We start from the raw sequence: 14,426 nt of genomic DNA, 5'->3' as shown, positions 1-14,426 counted from the left end.
TCGAGTTGGTTTTGCATCAAACACAATGTGATTTTCGGCAATCGAGATCTGACAGCAACAGCACATTTTTCCGCTTGGGCGAGCGCTTTGCGGACAGCTTACCTCATGCATTAAATCTGCCGCAGGCCAGCAAATCACTGAGAACGTGCTACAATCCTGACGAGTTATAACAACAGAGCGGAGGCGAGAAAGCTGCGGAAAATCCGCTCGCCCAGAAGCAACCATAACTGATGTAGATTTACAGAAAATTACTGCCGTTTGTCAAATAAATCATTGTACGTACTTATTCCTAACACTTTAAGCTTTAAGTTACATTTTAAATGACAAGGGATCAACTTATAATCATGTTTATATGAATTATCCCGTGAACTTATTCTCTCAAATGGCCTGGGTATGCGGAGCATTCGCAGCTTATATGGACGGAACGCCACTGCAATAAAATACAATACAATACAATACAACACAAGAAAAGAAAAGAAAAGATTCCCCAGTAGGAAAGACAGATCTCAAGGAATTTTTTTCAGTCGAGTTCAGTTTCAATGTAACTTTATCTCTGTGGTTCTGTGGCAGCGGCTCACAGAGTCAGCCATTTTTACTTTCTAAAACATGGAACTTGGTTGTTTCATTATATATAAAAAAACACAACACTATAGCAAATAGGATGTAATCAGCGAGGTTAACGCTCATCACTCTCAGGACTGCATGAAGTGTAACCAAAACCCAACACCTGCACAGCATGTCACCATCTTTGTGTCAATATGTGCTTTCGGTCAAGTATCCTTTTTAGATAAACAGGTGTTGCCCTGTGTTTTATTAGCAGGCATTTGTCATGTCATGCATTGCTTTTTAAAGAAGATCTCTTTTAAGATCGACCATAAAATGATGGTTGTTTTATATGAAGACCTGTTGAGCAGTAGATTTGATGGGAAGGCTGCCATTCTTGAAATCTGAAGCCATTACATTCATGTGTATTTATTTACTCCCGTTTCATTCATTGCATTAAACTTCACCAAACAGGTTTAGCAGCATTAGTCTACACATGTAAGGCTTATGAGAAACCTGTCAAAATCATAATTTTTCCCAAAATCAAAATAAAAACTGTACATAAAGAAAATGCAGCCTATTTTTGGGACCATTAAGATTTTTTGCATTGACATTATTTACATGACAAAATAGGACAATATGTTGTATAAAAGTAATATTACATTTTTATTTATATATATATTTATATATGTAAAATATTTTCCCCCAAAATTAAAATGCATTAAAAAGGAAACCTATTGACATTACATTATATAAATTATACATATATAAATATTAATAGTATTATATTTTTATTTACATATTTTTTAAAAACATTTTATATTTTTCCAACCATATTTTCCCCAAAATGAAAATAAGAACCTATATGTGAATAAAGAAAAGTAAACATATTTTAGATTTTAAAGTTTATTTATTTTTCATGACAAATAAGGACATTACAAAAATAATATTATATTGCATTTTATTTATATATTTTTGTATAAAAATATATTTTTCAGTCATATATTTTAAGTCTTAAAATAACAACAAATTTGTTATTTAAATAAAGAAAATTTACGCTATTTTTAGGATTTTGCATTGAGGGGGTTGGCCTAGCGACAAGCTCAGGTGTGTTTGCACGGCTCCATAACAGAGAGAGTGAGACTTGAGCGGGGAAGAAAGACAGACTAAGAATCTCACTGAATGAAATCAACACCCCTCTGTAAGCAGCAGCAAGAAAAATAGATTAAATCGAACAGATGAAAAGGCCTGAAGGAGATGGAGTTCTCCGGCAATCTATAAGGATTTCCAGGAAGTTGGCAGATCTCTGCCTGTCTGGACTCGCTGAGTTGAAGGTAGTGTTTTTTCCTTGAGTAGTTTTTCGATTTGCGGCAAACACAACAATGAGATTTTAAGCAAGTGATCTGCAACTGAGGTAATGAATGAATGTTTTGGTTTGCTTAGGGTTATGGCTTTTCTCAAGACTTATATTATAAAGTATCTTGTGTGCTTTGAAACAATTTAGCATTTCATGCTCAGGCAAAATAGCAGGTTTTGAAGTAAATATCTAAAATTTGTGTTCAAATTTGAACATTGATCTTAGTAAGTGATTGATGTGTGCCAGTCTACCGGAAAGCATGTGGACGTTTCAGACAGTTACTCATAACCGTGTCACTGGGTTTGATTTTGGCCTGTTGTCTCATGCATTTTTAATGTCGGAAAATCTCTGTCAAATGTGTTGAGTAAATTTCACTCATACATTAAGTTTTTGTTGGAGATAACATGTAAATGTGATGCCTTATCAGAGAGTTTAGGGTTTAAATGTCAAATCCGACACAACTGCCATTGTGCAATCTTACCTTGCTTTAAATGCAGCCATTGTGAGGATAGAAAGTCAAGATTTAGCTATAGCTAATAGCAAAGTTTAATAATTGAGCTGATATTTAGCCGTTTTGAGATAAGGGTCAAGGTTAGAGTTCCCAATTGAAGTGCAGCTCAACCAATAGCGTGAGCTTGGGGTGGGACTATGTGTTTGTCCAACCAATGGCAACATGGGGAGTGTTCAGGAAACCTGTTGGAAAACAGTTGGTTTTCACATTGTAATTTATGTAATTGTTTAATCTAATTTATTAATGTTTGCATATATGCATCATCAGTCAAAACAGTGTTTACATTGGAAATATATCATGCACTTACATTTTTTGGACTGGGTTCTTTTAGGGGGAGCCATCCCTGATGAAGACCACATGGTACTGTCCACTGGACCTGGTAAGACTGGATCTTTTTCTGCCAACATAAATGCTTCTTTCAAGCAGTCTGTGTCAGCTGCAGCATAAAATGATTTTCCTAATGTGTTTTGTGGGCGTAGTAGCTGAAAAATGAAAATGTAATGATGCTATAGTCTCAGATGTTCAGACTGCCTACAGTATGTTCACATACCTTCTGATGCATATTGCACACAAACTGGCAAACACTATCTGAAGATCAACTGTTCCGATCTGATTGGCTGGCATGTAATTTCCAGCAGCCGAGGTGCACTAGTTCTCCTGGAAACAAAATCATGTTTATTTAGGGTGCCCATCTGATAAAATGAGTGCTTTTTTAGGCAGAACTAATCAGAGATTTGAAAGGCATCAGATTTTGAGATTGCAAAAACACTATCTGAAGATCAACTGTTCCGATCTGATTGGCTGGCATGTAATTTCCAGCAGCCGAGGTGCACTAGTTCTCCTGGAAACAAAATCATGTTTATTTAGGGTGCCCATCTGATAAAACGAGTGCTTTTTTAGGCAGAACTAATCAGAGATTTGAAAGTGTGCCAGGTTACTGGCATCAGATTTTGAGATTGCAAAAATATTGAGAAAAATATTTAGTTTTCTTTTTTGTTTTTGAGTTTCACCATTTAAAATTTTGGGGTCAGTAATATTAAAAATGTTAAAATTAATTCATACTTTTATTCAGCAAGAACGCATTTAACTGATCAAAAGTGACAGTAAAAAACTTTACGTTGTTACAAAAAAAAAAAAAATTTTAAATAATTGGTGTTCTTTTGAACTTTCTATTAATCCTGAAAAAACCGGATCATGGTTTCAACAAAAATATTAAGCAGCACAACACTGTTTTCAACATTCATAATAATAAGAAACGTTTCTTGTGCAGCAAATCAGCATATTAGAATGATTTCTGGAGGATCATGTGACACTGAAGACTGGCGTAATGATGCTGAAGATTCACCTGTGCTTCACAGAAATAAATTACATTTTAAAACATATAAAATAGAAAACAGCTTTTTAAATTGTAATAATATTACACAATATTACTGGTTTTACTGAGTTTTTGATCAAATAAATGCAGGCTTGGTGAGAATAAGAGACTTCAAAAACATAATCCCAAACATTTGAACGGTAGTATACAGTATGTCTGTGCAATAATGATTATTTATTACTTTTGAATGGACTGAAAATCAAAGTCTACACACATTTCTACTAATTTTGTCTGTGTTTTGCGAACTGACAATGTGCATTTATTTAAATGAGTTTTTCCACACAAGTCTTAACTTATTGCATGTACAATTAAATAAAAGGGAAGTAAAAACTAACACTTTCATGTTAGTGAAGTGGGCGGGCCAAAATAAACTAAAGCAGACGTTATGCCTTTAATCAAGAGTTTGGCTATATGAGACAAATGATTCCCACAGAGATCGAGCAATGACTTTAAGTATTGTGACCAGAAGCAAGGACCTTTACCTGAAGAGCTTGTAATAAGTTACTGGAAGGCACTTTGGAAAAAATATCCACAAAATGACTGCTTACTTACTCTGATCTCTCTCTGGTTCAGTCCACTGTGTCCGAAACGGAGGAAGACGGTATCATCTACAATGTGGTGGTGAAACAAGGGCACGGTTCCCCCGCCGGCCCGCAGGTGAGCCCCATCTTCCCGAGTAACGTTCAGTGCTATTCCAGAAGTTCTGTCCTGACATCTTCACCCGTCTCTTCCCAGTCCACAGTATCCCGTTCTCAGCACGTCAAAGCAGGGACAGAGGAAAAGCTGGTCCTCCATCTCCTTCATTCCTTCTCCATGGGTGACTCCTCCTTCATCTCCATCTTCCTCTCCACCTATCGCTCCTTCACCTCCACCCAGAGAGTGCTGGACATCCTGACTGACAGGTACAGCGCATGTAAAGTTAGAGTAATAAAGTCATTGTCTTTCATATATTGAATACCAATGTACCACATCTGCAATGATTTTGTTTATGATATCAAATTCTGCAACAAACAAATAAACAAAAGATTAAAATTAGTTTCATGGTCCTTTCATGTTTTGGGACTTCTTGCAAGACTTCTTGTGTAAATACAGTACTTAGTATATATATATATATATATATATGTGTGTGTGTGTGTGTGTGTGTGTGTTAGATTTACGTTCAAAATATATTTTAAAATATACCAACAATTGTCTTTTAAAAATTGTCTAATAAACAGAAACAGAATTCTGTTAATAAACAGAAATAAAATACATTATAAGTACATATAAGGATAATAATAATGTTGTTAATATTTTATTTGCCTATTATTATTATTGGCTATTATTAAGTAGTGTACATTTATTTTATATATAATACTATGCGATACTAACTTACATTACAGTAAATTAACCCCTAATTTCCAATTGAACTATTTTCTAGGTTGGGAAATCCTCCTGGGGAGAGCAAAAGTAACACTCGTCAGATGTTCAACAAGTATGTACTACTATAGATATACATCAAGCTATAAATAGAAGTTATTAATAGCCTGTTTTGTCTGTTAAACTGCATTGTGGAGTGTTTATTCACATTTGCTGTTTTCAGGGCGGTGTGTACGGTGTTCAGCACATGGCTGAATAACTATCCCGAGGATTTCCGCTCTCTGAACGATCCCGCCTGCCTGCTGCGCTTGGCCGCACTCCTTCCCACAGACACCTCGGGCGCAGAAATCAAAGGCCGACTGCTGAGGATCGCCGAGGAGCTGAGTGAGAAAGCCCTGCTGTCCGGCTCGCTCTCAGGTCAGGATATTTGTCCCTTTGACAAAGGCTACATTTCACAGTTTTTTGTACGTTTGCGACAGACAGTGCAGGTTATTATATCACATCACAAGCTTGCCAGTCTGTGTGTACAATTACCTGTCAACACCTGTCACAAGAACATAGATTTTGTACCTCAATATTTCATTTCAGTGGTGGGAATGTCACAACATGAAGTTCAAGAGTTCTGAAATTAAGGGAAAAAAATGATGTACAAAAAGTTGTAAGCCAGCGTCAACAACCGTCTCTGAGCTTTTCCTTATCACTTGTAGATTCTACTGACTTTGGTTTATGCCACAGTAATTTGAAGGTCAAATGATCATTTTCATATTCAGGCTTCCCACACTCACGAAATACCTGGAAATCATGGGATTTTAAAATCGCTATTGAAAAGTCAAGGAAATTAGTACAATCTTAAAAAGTCAGGGAAAATTCTGTAGTCAATATCAGTCTAATATTTTTCAGTGGCTAGAAATTGCTCTAGAAAATTATTTGTTTTAGAACTTTATCCCTTATTCATGAAGGACAGGAAAACGCATAGTAATTCACTGGACTGTACACTGCAATTTTAAACAATGCATTATGTTGTAAGTTCAAAAACAGTTGCCATAAACTCAGTTTTATCTAAACTAGTGTTCAAAATTTTGGGGTCTGCAAGATTTTTTAATGTTTTTGAAAGAAGTCTCATATGTGACCCTGGACCACAAAAACAGTCATAAGGGTCAATTTTTTGAAATTGAGATTTATACATCCTCTGAAAGTTGAATAAATTAGCTGTCCATTGATGTATGGTTTGTTAGGATAGGACAATATTTGGCCGAGATACAACTATTTGAAAATCTGGAATCTGAGGGTGCAAAAAAATCAAAATACTGAGAAAATCGCCTTTAAAGTTGTCCAAATGAAGTTCTTAGCAATGAATATTACTAATCAAAAATTAAGTTTGATATATTTACGGTAGGAAATTTACAAAATATCTTCATGGAACATGATCTTTACTTAATATCCTAATGATTTTTGGCATAAAAGAAAAATCAATAATTTTGACCCATACAATGTATTTTTGGCTATTGCTACAAATATACCCCAGCGACTTAAGACTGCTTTTGTGGTCCAGGGTCACATATTCTCTCCCAAGGCTGCATTTAATCAAAAATACAGGGGAAAAAAACCTGTAATATTGTGAAATATTATTACAATTTAAAAGAGCTGCTTTCTATATGACTATTTAAAAATATATATTTATTCCTGTGATGCAAAGCTGAATTTTCAGCATCATTACTCCAGTCTTCAGTGTCACATGATCCTTCAGAAATCATTCTATTGTGTTGATTTGCTGCTCAAGAAACATTTTATATGATTAGCAATGTTGAAACTGCTTAATATTTTTGTGAAAACAGTGATATATTATTTTCAGGATGAACAGAAAGTTCAAATAAACAGCATTTATTTGAAACAGAAATCTTTTGTAACAACATAAAAGCCTTTACTGTGACTTTTGATCAATTTAACACATCTTTGCTGAATAAAAGTATTAATTTCTTAAAATAAAAAAAATCCTACTGACCCCAAATTATTTCATTTATAAACACATTTGCCTCTTAGCAAGCATTCATTTTGAAATCTGGTTCCAGATTAGATAGACATAGCAGTACTTATTGTCCATTTTTCCATACTGATGTATTGATTTCCTACAGATCCTACCAGAGGTGTGACATCTCCTCCTGATCCCTCAGAGTTTGATGCCACTAGCATCCTGGGATTTCCATCCAGTGTGATTGCAGAGCAGCTGACCAGGATCGAGACTGTGAGTTTGATCATACTGCTCACAAATGCTACCTTTACATCTGTGGAAAAGACCAGCGATTAGTCTGAAACTAAAAGTAAAATGTGTCTCCGTTTGCTTCACTCTTTAAAGTCTGTGAACATCTCAGACCTGTCGGTAAGGCCCTTAAATGAAATGCTTTTGTTTTGCCTTAAGGATCTGTTTCTGAAGCTGGTGCCCTATCACTGTCTGGGGTCTCTGTGGTCTCAGAGAGATAAGAAGGGCCGGGAAGGAGCGTGCTGGTCGGTCAGAGCCACTATCAAGCAGTTTAATCGCTTAACGAACGCCGTCACAGCCTCGTGCTTGTGGAACACGGCTCTGAAGAGCCAACAGAGGGCAAGACTGCTGGAGAAATGGATCAGCGTCGCAGAGGTCAGAGCAGTTTCACTGTAAATGTTGTCATCCATCAGGATAAAGGACTCACGTGAGTGTGTGGTTTGTTTCCCAAACAGGCCTGCAGAAGTAGGAAGAACTTCTCCTCACTGTACGCCATTCTATCAGCACTGCAGAGTAATCCCATCCACAGACTGAGAAAGACCTGGCAGGAGACAGACAGGTCTGGGTTTACTTAGAAAACTGCTCGTCGATGCGTTAAAGGAACATCATTTAAGTCAATATTTATTTGTGGTGCAGATGAACTGGTGCAGATATTTTCATGTTTTAAATCTATTTTAAAAAATGCAAAAATGGTTTAAAAATATATATTGCTAATATATATTTTATGTAATATATTGAAAATGTATATATTAATGCTAAATATACATCTAAATTATTTCATTTATTATTTTTCTTATATTTATAAATTAGTATATGAATAATCATAAAGATACAGATATATTCAGATATACGTTTGAAATATATTTTAAAATATAAGACTTATATAATATTAATATAAGACAAAATTTGTCTTATAAAGTTTCATTTATATAAGATAAGTTTAATTTATATTATTTAATTTAATATATTTCTTATGTTTACTTCAATATATGTTCAATCTAAATATATTGATATTGTCCAAAACATAATTACAAATTTGCACAAAAATGCATTTTAGAATGAAATTTATTTTTCTTGCCCCTTTTGCACAGTATATTTTAAAAATTATTTTAGCTTTTGAAGATTTAAACAATAGATTTTCAATTTGAATATCTGTATATTTGAAATTTAATTAGGTCACATTATTATTATATTTTTTGGCTGTATAAGATTGTAAAATGATCCCAATACTTTTACAATCTTATAAACTTTTATTGATTGATTGATTTTTCAAATAATTTTCTATAATAATATTTTAGTTGTATTTAATTTGGAACATTCCTTACCGTTATATTTCCAATTTGCATTGAAATGTAAAAAAATATTCATGTTAAATGAAAATGTAACATCATTTTTAACAGTAGCAGTGCAGAATAGCCTAAAGTCCTTTTCTCTACTCTGATAGAGAAGCTGTGAAGAGATACGAGGAACTTTCTGACATCTTCTCAGAAAAAGACAACTACTCCCAGAGCCGTGAGCTACTCAAAGAGGTCAGTCACACGACGACACAAAGCAGCCAATTCAAGCAGTTCTCTAACGTTATTAGAGAGCATGGCGATGCGGAAAGTATCAGGCCAATCGATGTTCTCTGGTTCTCTGTGTCAAATTCTCATTGGATGTGCTTCATCACTGTAGAGCACTGCATCAGTTCAGCACGGCCTGAGGGGAGCAACTAATGACATGAATAGAATGAGTAATATCAGATTCAGCCATGCACAAACACAGCCTCACACTATAAACTTCACTATCTATTGCTGTTTGAGAAATAGTTCACATAAAAATGAAAAATCTGTCATTATTTACTCATCCTCATGTCATTATGCTGTTATTTTCTCTGTGGAACGCAAAGGGAGAAATTAAGCTTTAACCGATCAGTGATTACTATTGTGAAGGTCCAAAAATGACAAAAAAAAACAACCATAAAATCATAATAAAAGTACTCTCCACTGAAGCTCTGAAATCACATTAGGATTCCACAACATGACAGATTTAAATGCATCATACAGAGACATTTTGCGAACACAGGAACTGAACTATTTTCCTTTGAATTGAATTTTGAAATTTGAAGTTTCCTGTAATAAAAGCATTTTCATTTTACAGGAGGGGACTTCAAAATTTTCAAACCTTGACACTAAAATCAACAACAGGAGATTTACAGGGGTAAGCATCCTTTAATAAATATATATTAAATATATTATATTTATAGAATATAGAATTTATATATTTTAATATAGAAATATAAATATTATTATAAATAATAATAATATATACTACTGTTTAAAAGTTTGGGATCAGTACGATTTTTAATGTTTTTTAAAGAAATATCTTTAAAAATACAGTAAAAACAGTAATATTGTGGAAATAAGTACATTTTAAATTTTACTATCACTTTTTTGTAACAATTTAATCATTGCTGAATGAAAGTATTCATTTAAAAATAAAATAAAAAAAAAACTAACCCTAAACTGTATTTTGTTACAAATGATTACTATTTTGAATAAATGCTGTTATTTTTTACTTTTTATTCATCAAAGAATCCTGAAAAAAGTATCACAGGTTACAAAAAAAATATCAAGCAGCAAAAAATGTATAATAAATCATGATTTGCATATGATTTCTGAAGGATCATGCGACACTGAAGACTGGAGTAATGATGCTGAAAATTCAGCTTTGCATCACAGGAATAAATTACATTTAACAGATATTCAAATAGAAAACAGTTATTTTAAATTGAGATTTCTATTTGAAATAAATGCTCTTCTTTTTAACTTTTTATTCATCAAAGAATCCTGAAAAAAGTATCACAGGTTACAAAAAAAATATCAAGCAGCAAAAAATGTATAATAAATCATGATTTGCATATGATTTCTGAAGGATCATGCGACACTGAAGACTGGAGTAATGATGCTGAAAATTCAGCTTTGCATCACAGGAATAAATTACATTTAACAGATATTCAAATAGAAAACAGTTATTTTAAATTGCAATAATATTATCATTTTATTGCACTTTGATCAAATAAATGCAGCCTCGGTGAGCATGAGAGACTTCTTTCAAAAACATTAAAAATTCTTACCTCAAACATGGTAGTAAGTGTGTATATCAAAAACTATGCATATATTTATGACAGTGTGATAGTGTTTATAATCTTTGATGCATTTGAATGCTGTATTTCTTTTGTAGTCGTGCGCTCAAGGCACTGTGCCGTACCTGGGCATCTTCCTCCGAGATCTCACCATGCTGGACACTGCAGTCAAAGACAGATTAGAGGTGATGTACGGTTCACAGCCCGCCATGAAACACAACTAACACAACAAAAAAAAAAAAGAGAGAGACAAAACAGACAGTATCAGCTCATCAAGCTGTGAAGTATAAAAAAAGCAGTGGTTTCACAATGTTTGTCAAAGCTCATCTGACAGAATCAAGATGTGTCAAACAAAACTATAAGTCAACGTTGCATTGGCCAAAGCAGGTTGTAATGTAAAACAAAATGTAATGTCTCTTACAGAATGGCTTCATCAACTTCGATAAAAGACGACGGGTGAGTTTATGGTGATAATATACTTGATTGTCATTCTTTTAAGTTTAAAAAAGTATTAACATCACATTCTCTTGATTTCAGGAGTTTGAAGTCATCGCTCAAATTCGCCTCCTTCAGTCCTCGTGTAAAAACAGCATTTTCAGAACGGATGAGACGTTTGTTCAGTGGTATCACAGCGCACCTACTCTGCGTGAAGAGGAAAGGTCTGTGACATTTCTGTAACTCTATTCTGAACATCTCAGATTCACCCTGATTAAGTTTTAAGATGTCTGTGTGTTTTTTTAATAGCTACAAGCTGTCCAATCAGATTGAGGCACCGGGCGAGCCGAGTCCTGGCCGTGGCCTGAACCCTACAGTGATCATCACACAGTGTCCAGAGTAAGACATAACTGAAAACTGAAATAAAAATAAATGAAACCTAATTAGTAATATTTAGAATTTTTGAAAATATAGGCCATGTCCACACGTACACGGATATTTTTAGAAACTGAAGTTTTCCTTCTTCCGTTTAAAAAAAAATGTCCATCCACATGAAAACGAGCGCTATTGGCCAATGAATTTGCGTGATGGTATAAGGGCTTCAGACATTCGTCACAACTGAGGTGTTCCCATAGCGATGACGCCATCGCAGCATTGAAGTGATCCTATGAAAGGGAACGCAAACACATGCTATGAAGCACTGTCAAGAGCATGCCAAACCAACAGGTGGTGATATAATCTCAACCATAAAACCATGTTGGCCAATCAGAACCCTGAAAAAGTTTCCAGTAGGCGGAGATAACAGCGCAAGCTCCGACGTCAAAAGCCAAAAACCCCGGTTTCTACACATGATAACACTGCAACCGGAGTTTTTGATAATCTTCACCCTGGCAGGCGTTTTCAAAAATGTTCGGTTTCAGTGACCTGGTGCTGCGTTTGCGTGTGGACGAACGGCCAACCCATGTAGAAAAAGCTGCGGTTTTAAAAATAATCGCGTTCGTGTGGACAGGGCCTAAGATAAACTTAAAAAAAATGCATATAAAAAATTGTACAAAACATTATTTGTTTCCTAAAGTACTTCACAATCGACAACACATCATATTCTGAAGCTGTGATTTAGCATCAGGGAAAACAAATCCTGGTAATCCATAGTAACGAATCCATAGTAACCCATTCATTTCCTATGGGGACAACAAACCTGTCCGTGTTAGTATCTGTGTAATATGGCCAGCTTTTAACAAGTGACAGATGAATTTGTACCATTTGAATTCAGTAGCGTTTGACTGGATGCACAGACATTGCCAAAGGAACGGGAAGAATTTCATGTGCTATACACGATTATGTTATTATTATTTGCATTCAGCATTGTTTTTTCTCTACTGAACTGATTTGCAACACATTTTTGGTCACGACCCACCAGCTGAGAACACTACTATATAGTATGATATGCATTGCTCTTATTTTGTGAATCCTGGGCTCAATTTTTCAACGATTCAAATGACAATCTTCCTGTTGGCTATTCTGAGGATCAGGCTCAGTCCTTGACATGCACACACAGATGTTTCTTTCATGAGCTCTTAAGCACCATAATGCTGCTTGAGCTGATTGAAATTAAGTTTTAAAACAGGACAAAGACACACTTATCATCTGCAGTTAGCGTGTGACTTCAAAGCTACTGCTGCTGCGGGTTTGGAGTTTTGTATTTATACTCTGGGTTTCAGTCTATTCAGAAAAAATCTGTCATAAGCAGCACATGGCAATGAGCCTCCAGTTTGTGACATGATCTCTCTGTTCTTGCGTTACAGTGCTCTCTCAACCGTGGCAAATACAACCATGGATGCTGATGGAATATTTGACTTCCCGTCTCCTGTCAATCACCTGCTGTCCAAGCTTTACAAGGTTAGGGTGAATAAAGAGCTTTATTTTGATAGCATTGCAGTAATGGCTCTTTAAGAGCCCGGCTTTTATCAGCAACTTTAAGAGATTTATTATTTGAGAGCTCACTGAGGATCTTTATAGCAAAGCAAGTTGCTTTTTCGAATTGAACCATGCGACGCTTTTATTATGCAACATTTTTTTCTTACATGAAAATTCGCACTGTAAGAAAATTGATCCCATATTGTTCACCTAAAAATAAAATTCATCATTTACTCAACCTCATGTTGCTCCAAACCTGTATGTCTTTCTTTCTTCTGTGGAACAGAAAAGCAGATGTTTCGCAGAATGTCTAAGCTTTAAGAACACGTGAGCAAACATGAGATTTAGGAGCAAAACTGATGAAATAACCCATAGACTTAAACTGAATGAGGAACCAGAATATAACAGATTTGAAACAGGGCTATTTTGATTTAAAACTTTGCAACACCCTACTTTCTTTGTTCTTTTTGGTATTTGACAGGTTGTGGTCAATTTATGTTTCCAATGTATGGAAAAGATCATTATTTTTGCGATATATTATATTTGGAAGGACATGACAGTGAGCAAATGATGATATCATTTTTATTTTTTGTTCAACTATTCCTAAGAATGTTGTCATAATTAACTATTTCAGCATGTGAAATCCCCATCTGTTTCCTGTCTGGATGTTGATTCGTCACCGCCGCCCAATTATGCCACACCCTCCATCCTGACCACACCCACTACAGCTGTCAAATCACATCGGCGGTCTGTCTCCTGCGGCAACAACCCCACCAATAACAAACGAGAGGCGGGGCCTGATATGAGAATCGCCAGGATACGGATGGATTTACACGACGGCAACTTATACAGAAGCATTTTGGTAGTCTAGCAAATACAAATGTTTTAATGAATTAAAAAAACAACAATGTGCTAGAATTTGGGGCTTTGAAACGGCTGTATTTCACAGCGCCAGTCCAGTGTTACATCAGACAATCTTTGGCATTTCATGTCAGCTCCTGTTTAATATGGATGCAGTCGCTCTTTGTTCTAATGTATACTTTCTTTTCTGTGCTGCCTCAGGTCACCAGTAATGATAAAACACCCACTGTAATCAGTTCTGCATTAGACAAGCACAACCAGAATGCTCAAGAAGCCTCCAAATATGAGCTGATCCAACTGCTGCCGGAGGGGAAAGGTGATGTCACATTTTTCATGTCATAGTGCTGTACATTTTTTTTAAACTTAGCATAAAATGCGAAAACATTATTCTTGGTATACTGATTGGACATAGTGACATTATAAACTTATGATAAAAAAATAATAAAATATAAATGAATATGAACACTACTGTTCACGTTTTTTAAGAGATTAATATTTTTGTTCAGCAAGGACACATTAAATTGATCAAAAGTGACAGTAAAGACATTTATGTTACAAAAGATTCCTATTTTTAATAAATGCTGTTCTTTTGAACGTTCTATTCATCAAAGACTTTTTTCAACATTGATGATAATAATAATAATACATGTTTCTTGGGCATCAAATTAGCATATTAGAATGATTTCT

At 35.0% G+C, this 14,426-nt stretch overlaps 1 protein-coding gene across 5 annotated transcripts in view; it reads left to right on the top strand.

Annotated features, from left to right (window-relative positions):
- LOC107665651 (ral guanine nucleotide dissociation stimulator-like 2) overlaps positions 1–14,426 on the top strand; it is a 26,070-nt gene that overhangs the window by 9,214 nt on the left and 2,430 nt on the right. For 3 of the 5 annotated variants that reach the window (XM_016456620.1, XM_016456619.1, XM_016456622.1), the window contains 17 exons: positions 2,743–2,790; positions 4,360–4,443; positions 4,522–4,688; positions 5,207–5,260; positions 5,369–5,562; positions 7,278–7,387; positions 7,562–7,777; positions 7,858–7,961; positions 8,847–8,931; positions 9,542–9,601; positions 10,625–10,711; positions 10,950–10,982; positions 11,064–11,185; positions 11,271–11,360; positions 12,767–12,860; positions 13,513–13,740; positions 13,941–14,055. In XM_016456620.1, coding sequence (XP_016312106.1) covers positions 2,743–2,790; positions 4,360–4,443; positions 4,522–4,688; positions 5,207–5,260; positions 5,369–5,562; positions 7,278–7,387; positions 7,562–7,777; positions 7,858–7,961; positions 8,847–8,931; positions 9,542–9,601; positions 10,625–10,711; positions 10,950–10,982; positions 11,064–11,185; positions 11,271–11,360; positions 12,767–12,860; positions 13,513–13,740; positions 13,941–14,055 — 1,891 coding nt within the window. The other 2 variants (XM_016456621.1, XM_016456623.1) reach the window with 2 other exon arrangements.

Source organism: Sinocyclocheilus anshuiensis, unplaced genomic scaffold, assembly GCF_001515605.1.
Source record: "Sinocyclocheilus anshuiensis isolate Anshui unplaced genomic scaffold, SAMN03320099.WGS_v1.1 scaffold980, whole genome shotgun sequence".
Classification (NCBI taxonomy): domain Eukaryota; kingdom Metazoa; phylum Chordata; class Actinopteri; order Cypriniformes; family Cyprinidae; genus Sinocyclocheilus; species Sinocyclocheilus anshuiensis.
Note: the sequence above shows the minus strand (reverse complement) of the source record. Positions and strands in the feature narration are given on the sequence as shown.